The sequence below is a fragment of the Solea solea genome, chromosome 7, assembly GCF_958295425.1.
Source record: "Solea solea chromosome 7, fSolSol10.1, whole genome shotgun sequence".
Taxonomy (NCBI): domain Eukaryota; kingdom Metazoa; phylum Chordata; class Actinopteri; order Pleuronectiformes; family Soleidae; genus Solea; species Solea solea.
This window is the reverse complement of record NC_081140.1, coordinates 31000064-31012686: the sequence shown is the minus strand read 5'-3', so window position 1 is coordinate 31012686 and position 12623 is coordinate 31000064. Positions and strand designations below refer to the sequence as shown.

General features: G+C 40.6%; 1 protein-coding gene across 3 annotated transcripts in view; it reads left to right on the top strand.

The window, feature by feature from the left end:
* LOC131463035 (calsyntenin-2-like) overlaps positions 1-12623 on the top strand; it is a 338191-nt gene that overhangs the window by 297435 nt on the left and 28133 nt on the right. For all 3 annotated transcript variants that reach the window (XM_058634680.1, XM_058634679.1, XM_058634681.1), the window contains one exon: positions 337-499. In XM_058634680.1, coding sequence (XP_058490663.1) covers positions 337-499 — 163 coding nt within the window. The remainder of the gene's footprint in view (positions 1-336; positions 500-12623) is intronic.

Here is a 12623-nt window from a genome sequence, read left to right as displayed (position 1 = left end):
TTTACAGGAGCACCTTGGGGTTAAATAGGCAATGCAGCTTTATTTGTAGAGCACATTTTATAACCTCAATGTGCTTTACATCACAACACAATTACGGGGGTATTTGGATTGTACCACACTCAGGGTTTTTTTCTGGTCAAAATCTTTGACAAATGAAAGAATAACATTTTTTATAATGGGTGTTAGAGAAATGTGTTGTTTCCTCTGAAAACAAGTACATGAAGATTTTGCACCTGAAATCTCATTCTAGAGCAGGTTTAATGCAGCAGAAACAAAAAGCTCACCTGTAGTGATGGACAGTAATCTGTTTAATGTTGTTCTTCCTCTCATCCTCAGATCTGTGATAAGGAATGGCACTACTATGTCATCAACGTGGAGTTCCCAGTGGTGACACTGTATGTGGATGGTGTGACCTTTGACCCCTACCTGGTGACAGACGACTGGCCCATCCACCCGTCACAGATTGATATGCAGTTGACAGTCGGGGCCTGTTGGCAAGGTGGGTGGGCAGAGCCATTTCTATCAGATATTATCCTGTGCATAATTAAAAGAAGAGTAATAATCGTTACTAACCCGAGGTTTGTGTGGCAGTATCTGAGCTATTGACTCATAGCCAGTGCTGACTTCTCTGTTCATGCCGCTGGCAGAAAACAGCCTGAGGCAGAAGAAATCACTCACACAGAAAACATGGCTGCCAGTGGGCACGCAAGAAAAAAAAAAACTAAACAATTAACAAAAGGCTCACTCTCCATCTCCAATCTCCATCCCATAAAACTATCTAAAAATGTCTGTAACAATGTAACAATTACACTTTTTCATCATCAGAAATACAGTGATGTGTCATCGTACATTTTCAGTAGGAGACAGATCTGGACCACAGGCAGGTCAGTCTACTGAACCACAGACACGAGGTTCAAGTCATTCAACAAAGGACAGATTTCTGTTTTTATTGTGGTTGTGGGTTTGGAAGACTGAAACTGCCTCCATCAGTTCAGATTTGTCATTTTGTTGACTCTTGTGTTTGGAAGTCTTTGTTCAGATTTACCCCAGTGACACAAACCCACCACGTCTGTATGGACTGTGGTACAGTTTAAAATCTTCACTTAGTATCAGGAAGATAAAGTAGGTGTCGATTTATCCACTAAGTTTATTAATTGGTTAAACTCACTTTTTTCTTGAGTCCATGCTGGCAACCATGTCTCCAGTGAGAACTAACACCCATGTCCCAAGCTACATGTGTAAGAGGTGAGGAAGAGTGAGGCAGAGTGAGGAAGAGTGAGGCAGAGTGAGGAAGAGTGAGGCAGAGTGAGGAAGAGTTAGGCAGAGTGAGGAAGAGTGAGGCAGAGTGAGGAAGAGTGTGTTAATACCTCATTCATCCACATCCTTCAATGAAACCTTTTCATTTAAAAGTCACTCTCCAAATGTGGTGTATTCTACTGACTGAATCGTGCTTCCATATGTGAGCAAGTTGAAAGACATGAATGATATTGTCTTTATGGAAGGACTCATTTGATCGTGAACATGTTCTTTGGCCTTTAATGAACCATGTAACTGAAAAAAAGAACATAGTTGAACCCCGGCACAATTAAACTGTCCACCAAAGTGACAGCTGCCACTAATTGCAGAGTAAAGGTCTCGTCTTTGACACCGTGCAGACGACTGTTGCTCTGATGGCCCAAATGAGGCTGCTCACTGATGCTTAGCCTTGGATAAAGAGTTCAAATATCTTTTTGTCTGCAGGAGCAGGAGCAGGTCATCTTGTGTCACTTTCATTCCTCCCTCTCTTCTTCCCCTCCCATGTCTTTCATTGAACACTGAGAGCCTTTAGGAGGATTAAAAAAAGCCTTCAATAGAATAGAGTGTTCAGAGACGATAAGTCTGCTTTTCTACTCTGGGGATAAGCCTCTGTGAAGTGTTGTAAAAGCAATTCTGGAATCTTATTGTAGACCATTAGCCACAGCACGCTGCCTTTCAAAGGGAGCCGAGTGGCAGACGAGCGTCCAGTATCTTCATGGTGAGAATGAGCTTGTTGTTTGTGCAACTGCACGGGAAAAAGAAAACAAAGACAACTTTGAATCATTAAGGTGTTGCCACACAGTTACTTTATTCTCCACATGAGGGTCGTGAGGGGGCTGCAGAGAGAGAGAGAGAGAGAGAGAGACATTAATGACATATAAAAGTCATATTCATACCCTGAGTGTGAGAGAGTGAGTGCACCACAGGAGGAGCCTGGTAACTGAAGGCTCCGCCTCCCATTCTGCTCTGACAGACTCTGGGAACCACAAGTAAACCTGTGTTTTGGGACCTAAATGATCTGTTCTAGTTCTTTCAGGTATGAAGGGGCCTGATCATTAAGAGCTTTGTATGAGGAGGAGGATCTTAAATGTAATTCTCAACTGTACGGTGTACAAACTCTAAAAGTGTGTGACAATGGTTGAATGTCAAAACTGTAGCGTAAAGTTTTTAAGTTATAAGTTTTCACAATATAAAATCGAACACAAGCTGTAGCCTACATTTAATAAAAGCTCCGAATCTACAGTACAGCGCTGTTTATAGCTTCTTTCTACAACCAATCAGCACTGAACCAGCAGCTGAAGCAGAAATGGACACGGGCTCAAACCAGTGGACTCATGATGAGTTTTCACATGATTTCTACATTTCATAAAAACATCACTTTCACTTTGGTTTCAGCCTACTAACCATTTTCAGGTCAGTGGCCGAGCCCACACTATGGTTCATCTTCCTAACCAGTGTTAACCAGTGTTAACCAGTGTAAATGATGAATGAATGAATAATAACTCAATCAGTAACTGGTAGTTTCACAGTCTTTTTACAAATGTTCACCAGTGGTTAGAAACAAATCTATGAGTTGACTTTACAAGGACTTTAAGTAGTTTGAGAAGCAGAGTTTTTCCTCACTGGCATCAGCAGATGATTTAGAGTGTAGTCAGGATATAGTTCGCACACGGTCGACAGAGTTCATAAAAAACATTTGTCATCTCAAAGCAGTGCTATTTTCTACAGTGTTTAATTAAATCTCAGGATTGAGTTTCATGGTTCATAACACTTAACTAGCTTGTCAGCATTGTCTCATAGAAATTGATTCTGTCCTGACTGCCGCAAATGAATATCAGATAGAATAATCATATTGCAGATATTTATCCACTGAAACCATGAATCTAACATCCATGGTTGGATGTTAGAGCTGCAGCAGGTGGAAATTCTGTCATCACAGGCGAGTGACATGGTTTTTACTGACAGTAAAAATCACACACTCACGTGTCATTTGTCAGTATGCTCATTAAAAGAGACACATTAGTTTTATTTGTCCTTGTGGACTAAACTGCATGGAGAACAAAACTATGGATTTAATGGACTATAACCACAAACTAGAAGAAGTCTCCAAACATCATGGTGCGACAGAAGGGCCTTGAGGAAAGGAGTGGCATATTTCGTAATTTCGTAATAATAAACTTTGTTTCTACTGTACTTTTCTTAACAAATGGTGCTTAACAAGTACTTAACAGTCCAACCAAGCCTTGGAAGACTGGTAAAGCAAGGACAGAAAGAAGGCCAACAGCAAACACTATAAACAGCCGTGGTGTGTATTCATTTTGTTATTGCTGGAAAATGATGAAAACATGATGGGAGCAAAAATGTGGCCTGAAAATGAATTTGATTTGGGGGCCGTCTGCCACCACCTTGCTCAATATTATAGATAGAAATGTAACACTTTAAATTGTATAAATTATAGTTGTGTTATATACAACAAACAGTGTTGTTTTTTATCCTTAATGTGCAGTAAAATCACAAAAGTGTCCTAGGATTAATTTGAATTTGCGTATTCAAAGTGAAGCATTAAGTGTGGTGACTTGAATTACACAGATAATGATGAGTTAATAACTTAAATCCAAATAACTCTATGTAGATATTTAAATACATTTAAAAATATCTAGATGTTTGTTAAATAGTTTTTTTCTCCTTGAGTTTGACACGTGGTCTAATTTATTATTATTAATTTATTATACACAAATTATTGCCGATTAACGATATTATTGTCAACATGATAATATATCATAATAATGCACACACTTTCAAATACAATAAACTTTTATTTCTCAGTGTTTGTTTACCATTGTAATTTCAAGAACGTTTAAATATCCTAAATAAATAAAACAAACAAAAAACAGTAAAGAAAAAAAAGGACTCAGTCTCAGGTCTTGGACTTGTGGAGTTGCCGTTTGTGACATGTATTTTCTCGCAGGCAATTCGTTCTGTCTGTCAAATGTTTGCAGCATTTCAACTGTAACAAAGGGCAGCGTTTCTTTTGCACTGTAGCAAACTACACTTTCTGTGAGCGCTGTTCCGTTTATATTTACTTTGCCGACCAAACGCCTCAGTGAGCGTTGACTGTCGGGACATAGGCTCTGTATCTCGAGGTGCAGTTTTTTTCCCCAGCTGGGAAAACTGGGTCAGGTGGTTATGCCTCAGGTGCAGGTGCAAGTTTGTTGTGTTGCCACCACTTTAGAACAAATTCAGCATACTGGGCTCGGCCGTGTTGATGGGCTCACCTTGCTCATTCGGTTTGAAGCCGAAATGTTCCCACACTGGAGCTGTGGCATTCGGCTTTGCAATCATCTTTCTTCCTTGCGCCGCACGAGGCTCACTTGCTGCACTGTGTGTGGTTAGCCAATGCTAGCGGCCCAGCCTCCCCCCACAGAGACAAAGAGACTGGATGACTGACAAGAGGTTTCACTCCGTTCATTCCGCTCTGGAACAAAAGCACCCAGGTGCTGAGACCGAGCACAGAGTGAACCCTCTCGTCATCCAGCCTGCTTGGAGGCGTGAGACGAGGAAAACGAACACGCATGCACATGGCAATATATCGAGGCCGGCAAAATTATTGAGTTCATTTTAATTTAACGTGCGATTAATTGATTTATTGATTATCGGCCCAGGCCTAGTCTGGTAGGTCAAGATTTTTGAAAAGTGTGCTTTCACTGAAAACATGGCTACCAGCAGGGACTCGCTTAATCTACACTTGCTTAATTCTATGATATTTTAAGATTATGTTCTCCACTTAATCTCATACTTAATCTAGGTTTGTATCACTTTGTAAATCACTCTTTCCCCACAAAGTAAATAGAAAACATTGCAATTTTACACCACAGCACAAAGGCCTTCTGCCTCCATCAGTAACTTCAAATAGTGTTCATTAGTGTATTAGTCTACATCCAACTAACCCAACATACAATTACATTAGACCATGAAATAATATGTTATGTCTGTCCTGCTCCTCCATTAGCACAACATCAGGTTTCCTCAAACCTGCAAAAGAAAAAACTAATTAAATGTGGACTGAAAACACCTGAAAGCGCCCTTTTCTTTTAGCTTTTTTACATTTAGTAAAAACTTACTGGCTAAATACACATAAATACACTCTTCAATTCTGGCCTCTGGAACCAGTCTGATGTTCCTCAACAACTCAGCTCTACCATGATGAACATCTAAAATAACGCTCTCTAAAGTAAAGAGATTTGTGTTTCTCATAAGATCCTGGACTTTGTGAAGCCTCTGATTTCGGGTCAGTGGCCCTGATCTTGCAAAGCTGCTTGTAAAACAGTCTGTGGCAAATTGAAGTTACTGTAGGCTGTTTATTTTGATTCAAATGAATATCTAAACCTTTGATAAAGTAACAGTGTGAAACTCTCACTCCTGTCTATGCATATGCATGAGAAGGAAACGTGCAGTTTGTCTATCTGCAAATAATTCTATGTTTTTAGACAAATACTGAATCGGAATAACGTCCAAAAATGGACACTGTTAGCACATCTGCCCCTAAGTCCTTTATGGTCAAACATGATATTTAAAAGTAACCTGTTTGTATATAAAATGCTCCACTGTTAATAAACTGTGGCCCCTGCTCATCCATCCTCCTTCACTTCAGGGAGTAAGTGCTGGCTCTGCACTTTTCACACAGTCAACTAACCTCTGACCTGGTGTGTGTGTGCACGTGTGTGTGTGTGTGTGCCTGCCTTCAGAAGTGTGTGACAGTCAGACACAGCGGTAATAATCACACACTGCTCCTCTGCTTCCCCCAGACTCTGGAGCAGGAAGAAGTGTTGATGTTTACCCGCATGCACAAATTGAAACATAAATATCTCCGTATATACGGCGGAATAAACAGATAAAGGCACACAGGCAAACGCCGATACAGGTATGTGTGCTATAAATAAATCACAGAGCAAGTGAGACACACTTACTCTTAAATAATGACCTCATATCCGCGCCTCTGCCTTCTCATCTGTTGCTCCTCTGGAAATGACACAAATAAAGCAGAGTAAAGACGGGAGTGAAAGAGGAGCCACAGAGTCTCTGTAAAGTGGAATGATCAGCGGTTTTATCAGCCATATCATTCAGAAATCCCTGCTCCTCTGCCTTTTTTACCCTCTGTCTGAGGCCCTTGATGGTCTCTCTAGGCACGAAGAACTTGATAACATCTGTAAAGGAAGGGACTGAGTGCATAGATGCACATGTAAAGAGAGGATGGGGGCAAATGAAAGAAAACAGGAAAATGTGATTCTGTGTTTTTATGAGACTTCACTCTCTTGATTATCTGACAGGGAACCAGCAACAACAGGAGCCAGCTTCAAATATTCACCAGTTGACTTTAAATATGCAAAATGTGGTTTTAAATTAAATACGCTAATAGGTGTGGTTATTGTTCTGAACTGAAACAAGAGCAGAACAAGAATCTTTCGTGGTCCTGTCATATTAGGCCCAAATGTATATCCAGATTTGATCTATCTGGATTGTTTGGCCGTGTGGGAAGCTAAAACACATTCACACCTCACAGTATTAAAACACAGTAATGTTATGGTGAGGATTGTTGCTAACTGAATGTGTGATATTTCATGTTAATCTTACACAAAAAAACATTCACTTTTTTCACTTTCACTTGGAATCTTGCAAAGGAGATTATAAATGCAAAATAAAGGGTTAAATAAATACAAATATAAAAATAAAATAAAACACCATGATAACATTAAAGTGTTCAAATCAGCATTGCAACATGCGGTGTGGGTGTTAAATCACACCAGGATGTCCTCATAACAGTGTGAAGACAGCATTAAAACATGCTAAACACCCTGTGTCATAACATTGAAACACACCGTCGTCATGTTACAGCGTTAAAAGACCTGCAAAGTGTTGTCTTTATTTAGAAATTTAAAAACTTCTGCAATTCTAACTTTAAGGTCGTCATCCTTCAACAGACAGACATGCTTGGTGTCAGCCACAGACAGGAAGGGCTGGTTCTCTGTGATTGAAAGACATGCTGCATCCTATCACCACGACATTAGAAGACTGTTTTGGATGTTAGAGGATGAGTTTTCCTGAGGACGAGCCTGGAAGGACATAAAGGAAACATAATGAAGTACATAAACATAGTATATTAAAGACATACAGTGCTCACGACTTCCTCTTGCTGTTATGGGACAGAAAGGATTCTTTTACTGTATTCTTATTGGTATTACTGTCTTAATATTTCTGTTTCTGTTATGATTATTTTATGTTCTGTTTTTACTGTTCGATTCTATAATATTATCTATATTCTATTTATTTATTAGTACTACTTTTCTGTTTGTTTTTTTTAATGTATATTCTTCTGAAACAGTAAAACAAAAAAGTCTCGTAGCCCATACAACAGCTGGAAAAAAATCACTGTCATTTTGGCTGCATTAAATATTTGGAACGTTTTCCATTTTTATAAATATGCACGTTTTATATATATATTGATATATACAATATTATATATCAATATACAATAAGTGAAACTGCAGCGTAGCAGCAGGATATACCACTGCAAATATTGCACACAAAAAAAAGGCTGTAGAGGACTTTATAATATAGTGTTAGAAGAGTAAAGCTGCATATCTACATCAGTAGACATGCAATTTAAACAGACAGTATTGTTCTTGTATTATGAGGTAGAACTACTTTAGTTCTTCTTAATTCCGATATCGTGAAGCTCCCTCCATGTTTGTTTCTATCCACTGAAAATGCTTCATCAGCCTCACGTCTGTTCAGTCAGGCAGGCTGCCAGTAAGCCACTGGCTTAATATGATCCCTTGGGTACTTGATGTCCACTGTTAGGGCTCTGTTATCTGCTCTGGTGGTGATAAGGGAGCGCAGTTGGTCATAGAGGGTAATGTATCTGCAGGTCAGCAGTTGTGGGGATGATTCCAAGGTGAAGGTCTACAGTCCATTTCTCTCACGTTTTCACAATAGGGAAGTTTGGCGTGATAACGTGTCTTCCGTGGTGTCTCCAGCTTCGCTCCACCTGCCCTGTCTGACATTTTCAGGCCATGGAATCATCACACAGGGCAGTGATGAATGACCCTGTACCATCAGCAGGAAATGACTGGTACCTGTGTCAAGCTTGGCATTGTCTGATGAAGCCAAGGGTTCTTTTTCCTGCAACCCCAGCTGCTGTCGAATATCACAGGGTATCTCGCTGGTCACCACCTGGTTCACAGACTAGAATGATCTCTGCTGGCTGACACTAAAAGAAGGATGGTGGATTGAATGCAGCCTGGATTTGAAACCTAAACCTTCATCTGATGGCTGACACCTTGGAACGCAATGTCTTATTCTGGTGTTAGCATACAAAATAAATCTGGACATTTTATGCCATGGAGTAAATCTGAATAATGGATTAAGTGGAAAGTAAAGACACTGTGGAAGATATATTATCATTAAACAACTTCCTGAGGAGTTTATCATCTCAGTCCCTAGTTTTCAGGGCTTCATCAGAGTCAAATAGACCATAAATCAGGGTTTGCTTTGGAGCGAGACTATGGTTTGATTGACAGCAGATGCCAATCAAACCAGCATGGTGCACATTCTTTAAGCTCCACCCATTCTTTCTGAGAGTCACCCTCCCCAAATATGGTCTCTTCTGGTTTCAAATAGTAAACAAGATGACACTGGCTACAACTTGACCTGGCCACAGCATTCTGGTTTGAAAAGTGAAGCCTAGGAATTATTAAGTAGTAGTTAACCATTAGAAACATAGACTAGAATAACTAGTCTAACTAATGACTTTGAAATTGTTCTTTTGAATGGAAGTCTATAGGAAAATGATCTCATACGTCTTGCTTGATACTGCTCATAGTAGCAGAAAAAATGAGGGGTTAATGCTCTCAGTCATTAGATCCAGCTCCTCTCCAATGGAACATGATGTCTATTCTGTAATTATGTAAGAAATAGGATATATTATGAGGACAGTGTTGTCCAATAGGAGCCCAGTTGCAGGGGATGGCTGAACTTTGGGTTTCAAAAACTGACATGGTGTCGATCAAATCTCAAATCTGGCAGACTTTGCTCATTTCTTATCTCCACCTTGTTCCTGGAGGTGCGACTGGAGAAAAATTGTGGGTGAAACCTCCGGAGCAGAAGCAGCAAAACGCTAGGTTTTATTTTCCAGTGGCAAAACATGAAGCCGGCTGCGTCAGTCACACGGCTTCAGGACTGTGCTGTACCTGCAATGCACGAAGATCTAAAATCTAAATGTGGGGATGTGGGACACTAAGGCTCTTACTTGTCTCTTTGTCTGCCTTTAAATAAATAAGATTGTGTCCCACCTGCTTTAACTGAGGGCCCGTCTACATGGAAGCGGATTTAGGTGAATACGGAACTTGTTGCCAGACAGACGTTCCGTCCACACAGAGATGGCGTTGTTCGGGACCTGAAAGTGTTTTTGGTTTTTTTTGTGAAAATCTCAAAGCGCCGGCCTCACGTTTCCGTATAGACAGCTACTGAAAATGATGACGTGATATTCCCAGCTCTCTTCTGCGCTGTCAGTCATTGTCTTGTGTTTGGACACTGTTTGATAGTGTTACCAACTACTGTCAATGAAAAGTAACTAAAGTCAGTCTGAAAAGACACTAGATATCACTAGAACACGTCCTGTCTTTGGAGATTTCACACAGTCGGCTGCACTGCACATCCACAGCTCGTGTGTGTGTGTGTGTGTGTGCATACTGCCCACAGTAAATACATTTAGATGGATCTCACTCGTGCAGCAGAATGGTGCATTTCCTTCTCGTAAAGTATTTAGGTTTATGACAGAAAGTGGCTAGATTTCTCGCTAGGTGTTTTCTTTTTTTAATTAAAAAGTCTGTAAAGTTGCTAAATATATAGGTAGATATATATATATAGAAATGGCATGAAGCGCAAACTTAGACAAACAGACATTATTTCCCTTTCTTTCCCCTGGCTCAGTTCATTCTGTCTCTGTTTCAGTTCTTATATCTAATGTTTACAACATGTTCTTCTCTGTTTATGGTGTAGGGTTAGGGTGGACGTGTGGACAGAGATATATCCTGAAACCATGTTGTTGGACTTTTTGAAAATGGCAAAGAAAAAGATTGTTTATGTTTTGTGCCGTTTCTGTCTGGGCGTGGCCTAAACCTTATTGCTGTGTAAATACTGATACACCTCGGAGATTCTCAGATTATTCAGCTTCACCATTTGTAGCGAGTTCATTTGATTCTTTAGATTTATTATTGTTTGGGAAATACAGACACTTGCATTGCAATAGTTCTATTGTGACATTACTGTCCAATTGAACTTTGTCCTAATAAACTTGGTGTCAAATTGACTCTGATAGTGTTACATTCACACTGCAAAATGAACTGTGTAGAAGAAGACAGTGAAAGATCACGTCATCCATTTGGAGGTGTTTATTTTACAATCTCTCTCGTCCAGTTACGATGAAAAAAACACTGAGGAATTCACGCAAAGAATCATGGGTCATGGGAATAAGGTGGATACAGTCTATTAAGGTTCTAAGAGAAAAAGTTATAGATATACACAATCACCCACTTTCTCATGCCTTTTGTTATCTTCAACTTCTGCTCAGTCAACTTTGGTGTTCAGAGTAATCTTTCAAGAACACTGGACGTATATTAAGACAAACTGTGTCTGGAGTAAACAAAGCACAGTCAGTACAAGCATTGCTTTCAGAGAAGTGTGATGTTTACCTTTGTCCGCCGTGAAGGTCAAGCATGACTGGCTGAAACAATTCAGCGTTGCTCCTCACACAGATGAGGCAAGGATTTTGACTCATGACGGGGGAGCAGAGAAGCAACTGACAAATGTCACTGTCACTGCTTTGTCCTGCACCACATCTATCAGCTGCCGGTTCCTCCAGTGCCCACAGATGACCCTTCAGGTTGTGCCATGGACACCCACCTGCCACAGCCTCACACTGTGTATGTGTGTGTACAGTTTATCACCTTGTGGGGCCCAGCCAGTGATATATTTGTCTGTCAGGAGACTTTGATTGAAGCTTGAGCATTGTTGTGTCCAGTCAGGAGAAGGGAGCCAGTCTGGTTCCATTTAAGTGATTAAGTGGAATAAAAAAGAAACAAAAGCAGAACTGAACAAGATATAAGTTGTACAAGGAGTCCCTCCATGTCGAATCTTTTTAAAGGCGACATAGAATGCTTGTATCACACATATATGTTAGTTATGGAGGTCTACTTACATATATTAACTTGTTTTCATGATTAAAAACCTCCTAATCGCTGCAAACGAGCCGATCAAAATATCTCCTCACCGACGCTCTCGTCAGCCGCGCTGTTTCAGACCAAACAGTTGCTGTGATTGGCCAGCCAACGAGAGCTTTCCTACTGTCCTGTGATTGGCCAGGTACCTGGAAGTGACGTAATAGATAGGCCAGCTCTCAGATACACAGCTCCCCCTCTGGCACGGTGGATGCTCTGCATCTCAGCAGCTACAACCAGAGTAGTTCTTCTTCTTCTGCGGTTGAACGTACGCAACCGGATGTGCCCGGACTAGTGCCCGCACCGGGAGGCGCTACGGTGGTGAGAGGAGTGGTGAGGATTTCTGATGACGACATCAAATTAAGGAAGTGCCGATCCGCTTCGCAGAGCCCAGGAAAACAATACAACACTATTTTCTCAGCAGTGGCTGAACTGTTTGTTCTGAAACTTTAGGGTTTCATAAACGAGGTAATGACGCAGATACACACACACAAACGCAGCGTTAATTGGAGCTTCCAGTCTATGTCACCTTTAATGATAGAAGGTTTGCCATATGCATATGTATCGTAGGTTTAGAAGCAGTAAAATGTATGTGGGAAGTCACTCTATAAACGTGTTATGTAGGTAGTGGTTGCTTCTTCCGGACAATTACTGGCTAATTAACAGTAACTGCAAAAGGTAGTTAGTATTTAGACAATGGAAAACTATCAGCTTTGAAATAACGACTTTGTGTACACATATTCTCAAGATTGTCAGTGACTGTACGGTTTTCCTCCCAAACACTCATCAGAAGAGATGTAGAAAGGCTCACTGTGTCACAGGGGTCGACACTTTCTCCACTGCATCCTCCTAATGTGTCTGATGTATGAACAAGGTCAGATTTAATGAAAACTAATGTTATTAGAAGAAGGGATGGCTCTGTACCTTTAGTGCTTTGGTGGATTAATGCCAGGAGAGGAAGAGGAATTGGTGAAATACATGCAGTAAAGAGAGAGAAGAAGGAAGAGGAGGAGGAGGAGGAGGAGGAGGAGATGAGGTTGTGATACCCAGAGC